The following is a 14,285-nucleotide window of genomic DNA, read 5'->3' as shown; positions in this document are numbered from 1 at the left end:
ACGTCCTCCTACTTGTCTGGTGACCTCCACACCTGACTGGCAAGACTCACAGCTCACATACTGTGGCTAACTCACCATTGGCCACGCGGGGTAATTGAATCATAATGGAACATTTACCCCAGCCCAGCCCGGCCCGGCTCATTGCCCACAACTCTCTGATGATGCAACAGCAACAACTTCAGTCACAACTAATGTCATCCAGGACCAAGGTAGCCATGAAATTGCTTCCGTCCCCGAAGCTGAACATTTTTTTCTTTTTAACATGAATTTAAACTTCTTGGATGGATCACTCTGAATGGTAATTTGAAAGATTTCCACAGGTAAACCTTTTTCAGCTCCTGGCTGCCTTTCAGATATTTGTCTTATCCTTATCCAACAGCTCTTAGGTATAATGCAATCTGTCCAGTTTGACATCCACTAGGTCACTACCGAGCCACTTAGTGTTACAGCTGGGTTCTGGGTTTTAGTCACATGCCAAAGATTTTTCAGTAAAAATTTCTTTTGTTAGGTTGTTCCAAACAGGTAACAAAGGGGTTGCTGTTAAAGACTTGACCCTAAATGTTGATCAATCTAAGGTTAACATTTTGCATGTCTACTTCAATTTCCTGTGCTTGGAAGAACCAAAAGGCAAAACTTAACACAGAAACTGTAGCATCCAAATGTTTGAGACTTAACCTTATCCAAATCCATATTACTTTTTTGTCCTTATCTGGAGTTTGTGATGGGCTCTGTTATGTGACACAAGTGATTAGTGGACTAGTCTGCCATTTTGAAGATGTTACAACATTGGTTAAAGTGAATAAGGTCCAGGGACACAGGAATACAAACTGGTGCACAATCGATTGCCAACCACTGGTCAAGAGGAAAAAAAATTATATTTTCCAACCAGTTACAAGTTGTTCCTGGAAGCTAATGGCAGTTGCTGGGAAAAACACTGCTAATATCTTAGTCACTGACAGACGTTTCCAACTACTCTGTTGTAAAAACTGTTTTCCTTCAAAGTAAAAGTTGCACACTTTGCAATATGTTGGTTACAGCACTAAGGCACAACTTCTACTTTGAAGGCAAACCTTCTCCATGTCCAATTTGTATTGCAGTTACAGTTTTTTCTGATTGCTTAAGCACATTTTTTGTAACTATCGGCTAATTTTGCAAAACTCTACACACAAATAAAAAAAAAACCTGTCACCCAATTATCAAAACATTTTAGTTCTCTTGCAAAAACGAACACAGCTAGATTAACCCTTCACACCTTTGTAAAAATGTTGTTTTCGTATCAAACAGTACACACAAGCCATCATCTACTAAGCACACAATGCGCCAACTGCACACTGATGGTATGAATACAAAACACATCTGGCTTTTGCTTTCTCTGTGTACAGATGTCAATTTGAGGTCACACCTTTGTCATAGTGTCATGTAAACATACAAGGATCCAAACGTCAAGTATTGGTGTTTATTCACACTCATCAAAACCAAGACAAAGTCAGAACACAAAATAGGAATTCCACAAATAAAAGGGGAAAAAAAGACAATCAGCCTACATCATGTCGTCTTTCTGGGTCCGGCCACAAAATTTCGTCCACATCGCATGCGATATCCTCCAGTCCAAGGCACCGGGGAAAATATCTCCTTGAATGCCATATCCAGGCCTGACATGATGCCTGGTCAATATCTCCACATGCCTCCTCCATTGCCTGTAAAAGGGCTACCTGTTGATGAAGATGACGGTCATACACTTTCCAGCGCCAGGCAGAGAAGAACTCCTCGATGGGATTCAAGAATGGAGAGTATGGAGGGAGGTTGAGTGCCATGAAGGATGGATGGTCTGTAAACCAGTTGCGGACCAAAGCAGCCCTATGGAAACTAACATTGTCCCATATGATGACATATCGGGTCTGCTCTGGTCTCTGAACAGCGAGCATGTCATGCAAGGTGTCCAGGAATGCAATAATGTGTGCAGTGTTGTATGGGCCTATGGTTGCATGATGGTGAACAACACCATTTTGGCTTATAGCTGCACACATGGTTATGTTACCACCACGTTGTCCTGGGACATTGATGATGGCACGGTGTCCAATAATGTTCTTGCCACGTCTCCTGGTTTTACTGAGGTTAAAACCGGCCTCATCTACAAAAAGTAGCTCATGTCCCATTGCATCTGCTTCTAGTTCCATCACTCTCTGGACAAGACAAAACAAATGCAACACATCAGGCTCATGCACAGCACTACAGTATGCACTTCCAAATTCAGAACCAATGACACTAGCTTACCTGCACATAGTCATATCGCAGTTGCTTTACACGTTCTGTGTTTCTCTCGAAAGGAACTCTGTAAATTTGCTTCATTCTTATTCTGTGGCGCGCAAGTACACGACTTAGTGTAGAAATGCTTGCACTGTGTATATTTTGAAAGATGGTGTCATCATCCATTATGCGCTGCTGTATTTCACGCAGTCTTATTGCATTATTGGCAATCACCATTTTCACTATATGGGTCTCTTGCTCTGGAGTGAACATTCTGCCTCTGCCCCCAACATCTGGACGTCTAGCAATTCTGTAAAGTAACAATTTCAGTATTTTTGCATGTATGGTACTGTTGTGTTTCTCATTAGAGTATGGCAGTGCTACAAAGTACTTACCGATTCTCATTTCGAAATGTCCTAATGATGCTTGCCACAGTGTAGCGGCTCAGTTTAGGCTGAACCCGTTGGCCAGCTTCCCTCAGGGTCATCCCATGGTTGATAACATGGTCCACTATTGTAGCTCTGGTGTCATCAGTTATTCTGTTTCTTACTCTTCTTACCCTTCCTCTTTCCCCTCCTCGTCCTCTTCTTGCTCCTCCACGTCTTCTTCCTCCAACTTCTTCACCTCCATGTCCTCTCCCTTCTCTGATTCTCACTCTTCTCACTCTTACTGCTCCTTCCATTGTACTCCACATAGACAGCTTACCTGTGGCCTGTTTATAGTGCTTAGGCTGATTGCAAAGTGGACTAATTATCTAAAACAGTTTTCACATGTGAAAGTGTGCCAGACAGTTGGCAAATTAGTGTTAATGATAGCCATACATGTGTATACTTTTGCTAGGAGTGTGTTGGAAATTTGGTAATTGAGTGTTGTGCAGTGAATTGTGCCTACAGTTTTGCAAAGTGTGTGTTACAAAATTGCAAACTGAGTGCAAAGCAGTTTTTGTGCTTTTAGTTTTGCAAACTCAGTGAGTGGTTTTGCTATAAGTCTGAATAGTTTTAGAAATTGTGCTACAGGAATCACAGTTAGGGTTTAAGCATTCAGAAAAAACTGTAATCAAGCTTTACTACCACGTGGCTAGGAGTTAGTGAGTATTTGCAGGTATAAACGAAAAACTGAAGGTAACCGTGGAAACCTGTTAGTAACCTCCAGGAACCACTACCAGCCATGTCACACGAACGCATGGAGGACATGGAGTGTAGACTCAGCAAAAGTCTAATTTTTTAGATTATATTGCATATTTGACGCTGGCAATAAAATATGTTTAATGTTAGGGTAGTCTGCGGGAAATTATTTCAAATCAGCTCAATCACGGGCGTATGTATTATTAAATCCACGTCTTAGGATACCATTATTTTTGAACAAAAAAAGAGCACAAATAAAGAATAAAAGTTACTCCTTGTAACTGTTGTTCAGATTTGTCCAAACTGAATTCCACACACATATATTTTCAGACTATCTCTGTCTGCATCTGAAGGGGGTAAAAACAGCTGTCCAGACATAACAGTGTGTGTCCTGACAGTTTGGGAATGGCTTCTATCTGAGGCAGTTTCAGTGGTAATCTGAGTCTTGCATGCACACACACACACTCTCTCACTCTGTGGACTCACAGAGTACATCTACCATTCGTAAGCCTTGCAAACATCTGGAAAATGCAGGAAATGTCTTTGTGTAAGCAAAAAGTAGCACCCATGCCAGAATAGAATGAAAAAGTGCTGTACACTTCCACTAGCACCATAATTTCACACTCAGAATTCAGGCGCTCAAATAAAACTGCCCGGGGTAAATATAGTGCACTGGATCGTGAATGGGGAATAGCTTCAAACAGCCTGTATCAGCCACAGCCACAAATGTTTCCTGCAGGCATTCACTAAGGGCAAAGCTCTATTTTTGGTACCCTTGGTGTCCCTATCTCTCACAGATAATCCAGTAATTCTGTGTATGATAACATTTCACTTTGAATTGGGCTATAATGCATAATGACCATGTTTGATAGAGACATTCAGATGATTTCTTTCTTCTTCTATACACTTGCAGTGAGGCAGTTTTTTCTGCTATTGGATAATTTACTGTGTTGCCAAGTATAGTTAACCCTGATATGCATAGATACAGCATCCTGTGAAACTCCCCCTTTATTTTTAGTTAAGTACTCAGCTCCCTGATATGTCCTTTAAAGCTGACCTGCGATGACTTTCCTCATTTCCTGTCATGCATTTCCTGTTTCAATTTCATGATAATACTAAACCTTTTCAAAGGTGTATGCAGTGGTTCCCAAACTTTTTTCGCTGGGCCCCCCTTTGTTTTACAGAAAAATGTTCGCGCCCCCCTCGCATGTGCGCGCACACACACACGCACTAACACATCCTCCAACCACACACACCCATATTTGCTCAATTGCGGTTTATTTCACACCTCAAACATTTAGTAAACAATTAAGCAAATACAAGTAATCTGCAGGTAGTAAGAAAATAGACTACTAACTCTTTTACGCTACGTCCGCACCTACACGGGTATTTTACAAAACGCAGCTGTTTCATCCACACGTAAACGGCGTTTCGAATCACCGAAAACGGAGATTTTTTAAAACTCTTTTTTTGCGTTTATGTGTGGACGAGGAATACAGAGTTCGTCACGCAACGTTAAAGGAATGTACCTTTTTTCACGTCAGCTGTGCGCCACGTTATTGCTTACATAAGAGGAATTGCAGAATGGCAGATAGTTAGATTAACAGTATTTTGTCTCTATCTTCAGGTTTTACACGCTTACATATAAACACGCAGTTACTGTCCCTCCATTTAGAAAGGCAGAGGCACGGTGTAGTTGTTATTTTCCTGTGTAATAATATTCAACATAGCTATCAAGAAATTTTTCAAAATAAATGCCTCTCTGTGCAAAATGGGTTCAAAAACATGAACAGCTGTGGGATACTGTTTGTCCGTGATTTAGACAAGGGGAACAAATCGTGGCAGGATCAGCCTGATATTATTTGTATCTCACTGTAACTTTACTGTATAAAGAGCCAACATCTCCAAAATGTCAGGAGTAGTTAGTAATTACAACAAGTGTTTGTGAACTAAAAATCAAGAATGTGGGATACTGTTTGTGATTTGGAGAGCCCAGCGAGGAAGGAAAGACCAATTCTGCACTTGTGCAGGTGAAGCCAAAGGAAAGATCTGCTTCACCATATTTTCTAGCCTTTGGCTTAGAATGAAGTTGGTTTGGAAACATATTCAGCTATGCTTCATCTCCTGCTTTGCGTTTGTGTAGGCCCCGTGCTAGCAGTGTCCAAGCCTTGTTTTTCTTTTTTTCCCTTTTCATGCCGCGCCCCCCCCTGCAATGGCTCTGCGCCCCCCCTAGGGGGTGGGCCCCACACTTTGGGAAAGTCTGGTGTATAGGATGAATCCACGTGAGTAAAAAGCTCAGGCTTCACACTAATTTAAAAACAGTTTCAGACTGTTTTTTCCAACTCTTAGATCTGTGTGATGTCATAAAGACTAGGTATTCCTAATATGGTCATCTCAGACACACAGAAGCTCCACCCACTTCTGTTTATGAGGGGCACCCTATAAGAACAATGTTGTCTTAAAGTGAGAGTAGCTGAAACAGCTTGTTTCTGACTGAAGAGCCAGAATTAGATAATAAGGTGCAAATCATGCAAATTATGTAAAGCTGCTGAAAACATGTTTTTTAAGGTGATAGTGACCTGATTACCTTTGATAATTCCATCATTAGGCTGTACTTTCCTGTCTGGCCTGATGGTGGCGCTGTTGTCCCACAGTGATAGTGTTTAAATCCAGACAATGATGCAGTAACATAATTATGTAGAGATATTTGTGGAGTAGCACTTCCTTTGTTGGTAGAATTACAGTCCGGGATTACTGGATAACAATACTGATCAATTGTTGACAAAGCTAGCTACTTTGAGCTGATGTATTAGTATTCCACAGTCTCATGCAAGTATGGTCACTTCTGGCTCCAAAAACCTCAAATGGCAGTGCAAAAATGCTGGTACTAATGTTTCAAAACTAATACGCAATATCACGCTTGCTATGTCTGTCTTTTATGTACAGTCTATGGTTTTAACATGTCTTAAAGTAGTAACCAAATCAGATTTCACTTGGCTCCGAAACACCTGAATGATAACAGCCTTTAAGATAACTTGAATATATATATAGTATTTTATTTATAGTCTCCGGTATCTGCACCAAAAACTTTTGGGGTTTCAAAGTTTGCGCGACCAGTAGAGGTCGCCTATTCAATCTGTGCTGACTTATGCTTCATTAATACAACAGATGAGTAATTAACCCTCCCGGCTATATCTGGGTACCTGGGTACTCATTTGTATAGTAGTGGTGCACAAAAACATAAAGTATTCATTTTCAAAAACATCCCCACCACACATGGTAGAGAAAGAAACTGACTAACAGCTGCAAGAAAATATACTGATATATGCCGGCAGAACCGTTATAACGGCTGATGAAATAAACCAACGGCAGCCTTCATTCAGGCACAGAAGGCGAGTAAAAAGAGGAGACAAAGCTGGAGGGCTGAAAGCAGAATGTTTGCAGGCTTTTCTTTCTGTTTCACTGCTCCCCTCCCTCATTCCCTCCACCCCAGTTAGCTGGAGACGCACAGAAAAACAGAGGCTGTTTGGAAAGGTAAAAAAATGTAGGCAAAACGAAGTCACACAAAGGCAGCGCTCGCTTTCTCCATCGCCAGCTCACTAATCGGCGTCTTTGCTGTGCTGCATGCCTGTCGCCCGTTACACGGCAGCATTGCCATGGCGACCGGGGTCTGAGTAATCATTTGTGCAATGACCCCTATTCTCCAGAGGGAAGACGGAGGGATGGGGGAGGGATGGAGGAGGGAGAGCAGGAGGGTGGAATGAAAGCAGAGCCAGCAAAAGCAGAGGAAGGGAGGGAGGGAGGAGGAGGATGAAGAGGAGGAGGAGGAGGAGGAGGAGGGGTGGGGAGCAGCAGAGCAAAGCAGCAGGGACCCAGACGGGGGGAAAAAAAACTGATTTTCTTTCTACTGGCAGCAGGGAAAGAACCTTTTATGTTTTTATATGACGAAGAGTCTCAGAGAGGAGGAAGAGGGAGGACGAGGCTTCATTATAACTGGGGTTCAGTGAGAGATAATGACGGGAGAATAAATGATGGACCAGAAAAATAGGATGTGCAACTTGTGGGGAAAGACAAAGGATTTCCAGAGCTAATGTGCTGCCTTTATTATTCATTGCAGTATGAAGGTGGACATAAATATAAGGTTTGTCCTGCAGGTGGAGCTAGAGGAAAAGATCACAAGATCATTAAAGGCGATGATCCAGCTCTAGTTATTTATTATTCTTGGACTTTACTGGAGTAGCTTTGTATGATTCACAGCTAAAAATAATCTTTATTTATCTTACACTGGACTGCAAGCTGTTTTAGCTCCACCCCTCTAAGTTATCTTTCGGCTGATTGGCTGCCCTTCGTAAACAGTATGCGTTAGGCTTCCATGCTGTTAGTCAGTGTAGACTGCAATGTCATCCATTTTCAAACTTAAGTCTTAGCATTTTGTCTAGCTTACCACATTCTTTACGGTGGAGACGGTGGCGCACAAAGTTTTGAGTTAGTATTAGTTAACTTGGTTAGCAAGCTGCATCCATAATAAAATAGAATAGATTATACTTTTTTGCCATTGTACATGTATAAAAAAATACAACATAATCTGTGTTGGTGCATCACACAGAGACAGAATAATGCTAAGTTACAGGTAATGCTTAGAATTTCACTCACTACAACTGAAGCACATGCTTTTAAATAGTTTATTAAGATAATTATCTGCACAGCAGTCATATTATTATTTAGCTAGTTACATTATAAATGCTCCAGCTGCACAAACAAGGTTCAAAGGTCAAGTTCAGGGACTCCAGTTAGCTGAGGCTAAATGCAGCAGACACCTAGCAGGTATCTGTGCACATTAACTTTGAGCTTTACCAGTATCCAATTGAATGAATGATAAAATTCACCCCTGTAGAGTAATTATAAAGGGCCAAACTATCCATAGAAAACAAGACCACCTACTGTAGCAGTCTCAAGGAACTGAACTGGAGCTGGGGCCACGCACAAGGTACAGGAGTAAGGATTTAATGGGTTTATTGAGGTCACAGAGTTTGACAGGACTTGATAGTGAGATGGTATTTTTTGGATTTAACTGGTAACTTCCACACAAAGTGTCTGCATAAAAGAGAGTAAGGTTAGTTCGGGGCTAAAACAGGTCTAGTGGCTAAATCAAAGAGACAGAGCATGAGGAGCCGAATTACACAACCATGCTAAGTGCAATGATCTGGTGACAACTGAGGGATTTCTTCAGCCTTAAGTAGCTGGCAAATAATCATCACATCGGCCTTGCCTCTGGAAAACATGAGCAAATTTACAACTAACACACCTATGCACACACTGAAAGAAGAGTAAGAGAGAGCATAAGGTGGTGAATTAGATTAAAGAGGTAGGTCAACACAGGAGGATAAGAAAACCATGACCATGACCTGACCATCTTCCTCTGGAACAGGAGATATGAGACAGGAAATTGGGAACAGAAGATTATGACCCTTATGGTTGGTTCCATATTTGATAGGCTCGGTGCGCAAGAACAATTGACAACAAATATAACAAATCTATTATACAACAAATCAACGCTAAAATCTAGACCAGGTAGTAGTACTTCTAAGGTAGTAATGGATTGTTCGCTCTTGTTACTGCATTTGTTATGCAGGGAAGCAGACGTGTTAAGAGCTTCTTGCAGCGTTCACACCAGAAGAATACTCCACCAGAGTATCCCTGATCTGGACCCATGTCCATCTCTTCCAACTTATGCTCGGGTATGCAGAATTCTACTGATTCTAGTCATATCTAGTGAAAGTGCCTGACTTTGTCCTCAGATATCTTAAAAAAATATTTTTAACAAGAATTTTGTCTCCGTGGGTCAAAATGTTGAAATCTGTTGTCTCTTGACTTCACCTAATGTCACACCTGGCTGTATTCAGGTGTGAGTGCTTTCACCTGTAAGTCGTACTAACAGGTCCAGAATTAAAGAAAGAAAAGCAGACTTGATTCGAAGTGGTCAGAGGGTGTCTCGGTGGATCCCAACTTTTACAAAGTACATTGACTTTGTCACTGAGACGGCATTGTTCCATCTAAGAATATTGCTAAAGTCAGACAGCATCTTGCACAGAAATTGATTGACACCATCTCAGTTCGACTATTGAAACACTCTTTCGCCTGGACTCACCCAGAAATCAATAAAGTGACTTCAACTGGTGCAAAAATGCAGCTGCCACAGTTTCTCCCATTTGTCTCCACAAATCCAGCTGCTATCGGAGCTCATTCAAAACCACAGCGCTCAAAGAAAGAGGAGTTTCAAAAAAGATGAGCTAACACTGTGGGGTAACTGGAAAATTAGTGACAGTATAATGAAAAAAACAAAAAACAAACCCTTCCCAAATAAAGCAAGCAAACAAAGAGGAATAAAAAAAATCAGATTTTCAGAGTTTTTCTTTTGTAAGGGTTATAACACTTAAGTTATTTCTATAACACTATTCAAAAGGGTTCATCAAAAGTGGAAAATAAAAGACTGGAAAACTGATGATGTGGTCATGACTTTCCTGACATTCATACAGTAGGGTCAGAATTTGGTGCCAACAACAATAAAACATGGATCCATCCTACCTTCTAGTTTAATTCAGTTCCATTTTATTTATATAGCACCAAATCACAACAGCAGTTGCCTCAATGTGCTTTATTGTTGTAAGGTAAAGACCCTAAAATAACACAGTTCAAGCTGTTGATGGATGTGTAATGATGTGGAGGATATTGTCTCACCACACTTTGGGCCCCTTATCACCAATTGAGCATTGTTTAAATGCTGCAGACTACCTGAGTATTGTCGCTGACCATGTCCATGTCTATGAAGCCTGCTCCCATCAGGACAACGCACCATGTCACAAAACTCAAGCCATCTTAGTTTCTGTGCTCAGTTGGCCTCCACAGTCTCCAGATCTCAATCTAACAGAGCACCTTTTGGATGCACATCAGGAGATTCACTTCATTGATGTGCAGCCAACAAATCTGCTGTAACTATGTGATGCTGTCATATCAATATGGACCAAAATCTCGGAGGGACATTTCCTGCATTGTGTTGAATCTGTGCCATGAAGAATTAAAGAGGCAAAGGGAGAACTGCACTTTGAAGGACTTAGCTGTAATGCCTATGACCATAATGTTCATTGGATCAGCATATAATTAAACATGGATTATTTAGTACAATGAAATGTTGACTTTATTTTCATTTAATGATATTTTCTGATATCTAAAAACTGTCTCCATGCACTTATAAAGGCCCTGCATGGTTAGAGGTGAGGTCCAACCCTTAAAGTATTTTATTGATTTTACTTTAATTGGCAAGGAAACAATAAAAATGCCATCTATGATTAAGTGGCACTGACTTATAGTGGTACACAAAATAAAAAATTTTCCATACAGTACAGCGCCATATATTGCATGTGATGCAGCCCAAGGCTGATCATAGACAGATATCACTCTCCAAAGCTTCATTAAAATCCAATCAGATAGGTTTTCTGTGATGATAGACGTAAAGAACTGGGTCCCTCCCAAACTTCATTGTGGGAAACAATGACGCAAGTCTTCATCAATAAATCATCCTACTCCATTTTCACAGTTTATTGCCTTCTCCTTTGGAATACATTGGTGAAATCTAATTTCTCAAAGATCAGCTGCAAACACAGAGAAAGCCAGACTGAGCGTTGCGTAGAAGTGCAGTAATTAGGTGCAAGGTAGAAGAGAGAGAAATGAGGAAGCAAGAGGAGAGGCATGGTAGTAATAACTGTGGGTATGGATGCAGAACTGTGGCAGGAGCTGCAGAGACGGATACTTGTGAAATGGTCTCCAGTGCTGACCATGCATGCAAAGGAAGCTGAGAGAAAACTCCATCTACTCTGCTGACACCTGCAACTGTGCTGCAGTGCTGCATTCCTTCACCGGGAGAGAAATAACCATGCTGGGGAAGAAACAGAGGGGAGAGGAAATAAAAGAGCACGCAGAGGAGTGGTAAAAGGAGCCAGAGAGTATCGAGCAGCGAGGCTGAAAAGATGAGGGGAGAACATAAACGGAGGAGATGGGCGAGGGCGGGAGGACGGCTGTGAGCAGGGGGAGTGCAGATACAACGAGGACAGACTGAAAATAGAAAGAGACCGCATTATAATGGAAGAATGTGGAGAGAAAAGGCAGCTTGGTAGTGCAATGAAAGCTGCACTTCTAGTGCGAACATATTCATATGATTTCCATGTGTGCTTTAGGGTACTGTGAAAAGAAGCTGTACGTATGAACTGTATATACTAGTATGTACTTGGAGGTTGTGCTGCATCCTAATTAGAACAAAAGCAGCACCAGCTTACTGAGAACTGAAGAACAAATGTCCCTAGATTATGAGAGAGGTTCAAACAGTGGAAATGTACATTAAAGAAACAGATGAATATTACAATAATGTCTGTTTTCTTCCCCTCTAACAGTGAGATCATGTTAAGCATGTGCCAGCTGAATAGAAAAAATTGACTGGGACATTTTTGTTTGTTTGTTTTTTCAACAGTATCCCTTCAACATTTTGATTTGATCATACTGACATTAATTATGTTGCCCCCCCCCCCCCCCCTTTCATAAGTGAATGTTATGATTGGGTAGGACCCTTTTGTTGGTAAAGTAGGACAGTTGTTTGCTATTCTTAAGTAAATCACAGGGAAGGCACTTTCACTAAAACCTAATTATGCCAAAATTGTTCAGTTCAATAATTTTTCATTATGACACGTTTACAATTAAACTAAGTTATAAAAACAGAAAAAGTAACATCAACATACACGTCATTTGGCCCCCTTATTTTACAATTTTTTGCATTGTAATTAGGTGGGTAATGTGGGACTCTTTAGAGTCAGGTAGTTTGTCCAGTGAAACTAGTGTGATGTTTTTTTTCTTTCTTTTGAACAGTTAAATAAAAGTGTGGAGAGTATTTTAAATTTCATTTGCTACCTTTTTTCTTACAAATGATTGTGAATGTTGTGATAAGGTGGGATATCCATCTGTCCATCGTCTGTTGCTAATCTGGATTTGGGTTGTGGGAGTAGCAGTGTAATAAGTGAAGCCCAGACCTCCCTCTCTCCTTGATTATCTTCTCCAGCTCATGGCGGCACACGAAGGCCAGCTGAGAGATTTAATATCTCTTTTTCTTATAAATGGATCCATAAAGACTTGCATACAGGTTGATAACATTTTCGAAATGAAACTTTTTCACCAAAGTGTAATGTTGCTGGCACCATTACGGTGGTAAAGTGGGACATTTCACTTAGTGATTAAATTTAAATATGCTTCTAAGCAAATTATTCTGAAGATTAGTGGTTCGATTTCCAGCTTCCCCAGTCTGCATTTCAGTCTGGAGACTGGACCAACCAAGTGCTATAACTAACTCATGAATGGACCACTTCCACTCATAAGTGCTAAATAAAAGTGGAAAAGTGCCATATAAATACTGGTCTGGTTACATAAACATACAAGATTGTGGATTCACAGTCTCTGATTTTTAAGTCCATATTCACCAGAGACAGAGTTACAAAGTTCAGTTTAATTAATTTGGTTAATTTGCTCCAGTACATTTTACAACAAAACACTGTACTCTTAATGATGGCGTGAATATTTCTTTTACAAGGTTTTTGCCATAGTTTGACATAAGATTACCATTTTTGATTTACCGATCTGCTGCTCTACTTCTTCCAGTTTGAACAAAAGAGGAGGCTGAGGGTGGAGCTGGTTGTAGAAGTACAGAGGCCAAACAAATGGACCAAACCATCTGCTGTGAAATCATAGGGGGGATAGAGTTTCTGTGTAGTGAGGTAAAGCAGCAGACAGGTAACTCAAAATTGGTAATTTTAGTTATTGTATCTGCATTTCCTGCCTTTTGCATTTATAATATTTCATATTCATAATAAAGCTTCAGTTTTTGGTTAAGATCATTTTTGTGGATTTTTTAGACTATTAGTTCTTAAAATTGCTTACTTTGATATCTATGTAATTTTGGTGTGTTTATAATCTTTGGTTAAATTTTACCAAGAAAAGTTGTAAATTTGGTTTTTTTTTGGTTTGTTTTTTTAGCTGGCTTAATGTTTAGTATTATTTTATTATTATTTTATTATTTAACATATATATATATATATAGGTAATCCCACTGAGAGTCAACAACTCATTAACAAGAGAAACTTGCTGGCCCCATTTATATCTGGCTCTTTTGAGTAGCTAGACTCCTTTATAATGTTTTAGACATTAGGTATAATTTTACTAATTAATTAAAATTTGAACTGTACTATTTGCACCTCCACTATTGTACCTGACTGCTTGGTCTGTCATATTTGCCCAAGAAAAACACGAAGGAAACATGGGAGTGCTTCCTCTGGGATTTGGTCCTTTTTCCTGTCATTATTAGGTTTTATAATGAAGATATTGCGGCCTGTCTTTCTTGTTTTCCATCAGGAATAGTAACAGAGTTGAGATGAACAGGATTCCTTAAAGTTACTGAAAGTATTTAAGAAACAGACCTACAATAATGAAATCCAGTAAGGAAAATTATATCCTTAAACTGAACAGGTGACACATGTATTTAAACAGGTTACCTCCCCCAGAAGCAGAAAGAACAAAAGTTACGTGATTTCAGATTTAACTATCAAATCTGTACAGAACATCTCTCACATCTGGAATCACTGAGTCATGGGTATGTATATAGGTTTAATGTTTAATGAGTGATTGGAAAGTGATTAATAATGTCCATAGTCCTTAACATAGTCTATCCTAGCACATAGATATAGCATTAAAACGTGACCTGATGCTTGATGTTAGACATACTTTTGCGTAAATAAAGGTTTTCCATTACTATTCGATGAAGTACAGGCAGAGATTGCTCAAACAAAACTTCCACCCATGCTCTGTGCATAGAGCACTGAA

At 40.1% G+C, this 14,285-nt stretch overlaps 1 protein-coding gene across 1 annotated transcript; it reads right to left on the bottom strand.

The window, feature by feature from the left end:
- Nucleotides 1-1,230: 1,230 nt before the first annotated feature.
- LOC309709721 (uncharacterized protein) lies at nucleotides 1,231-3,590 on the bottom strand. Its single transcript, XM_082538503.1, has 3 exons — nucleotides 2,643-3,590; nucleotides 2,275-2,557; nucleotides 1,231-2,183 (listed from the first exon to the last, which is right to left on the bottom strand). Exons 1-3 carry the CDS (start codon nucleotides 2,939-2,941, stop codon nucleotides 1,536-1,538), a joined length of 1,230 nt encoding a protein of 409 aa, XP_082394629.1. The 5' UTR covers nucleotides 2,942-3,590; the 3' UTR covers nucleotides 1,231-1,535.
- Between the last annotated feature and the right edge of the window lie 10,695 nt (nucleotides 3,591-14,285).

Source organism: Aulonocara stuartgranti, assembly GCF_965226115.1.
Source record: "Aulonocara stuartgranti genome assembly, chromosome: 7".
In the NCBI taxonomy this organism is placed as follows: domain Eukaryota; kingdom Metazoa; phylum Chordata; class Actinopteri; order Cichliformes; family Cichlidae; genus Aulonocara; species Aulonocara stuartgranti.
Note: the sequence above shows the minus strand (reverse complement) of the source record. Positions and strands in the feature narration are given on the sequence as shown.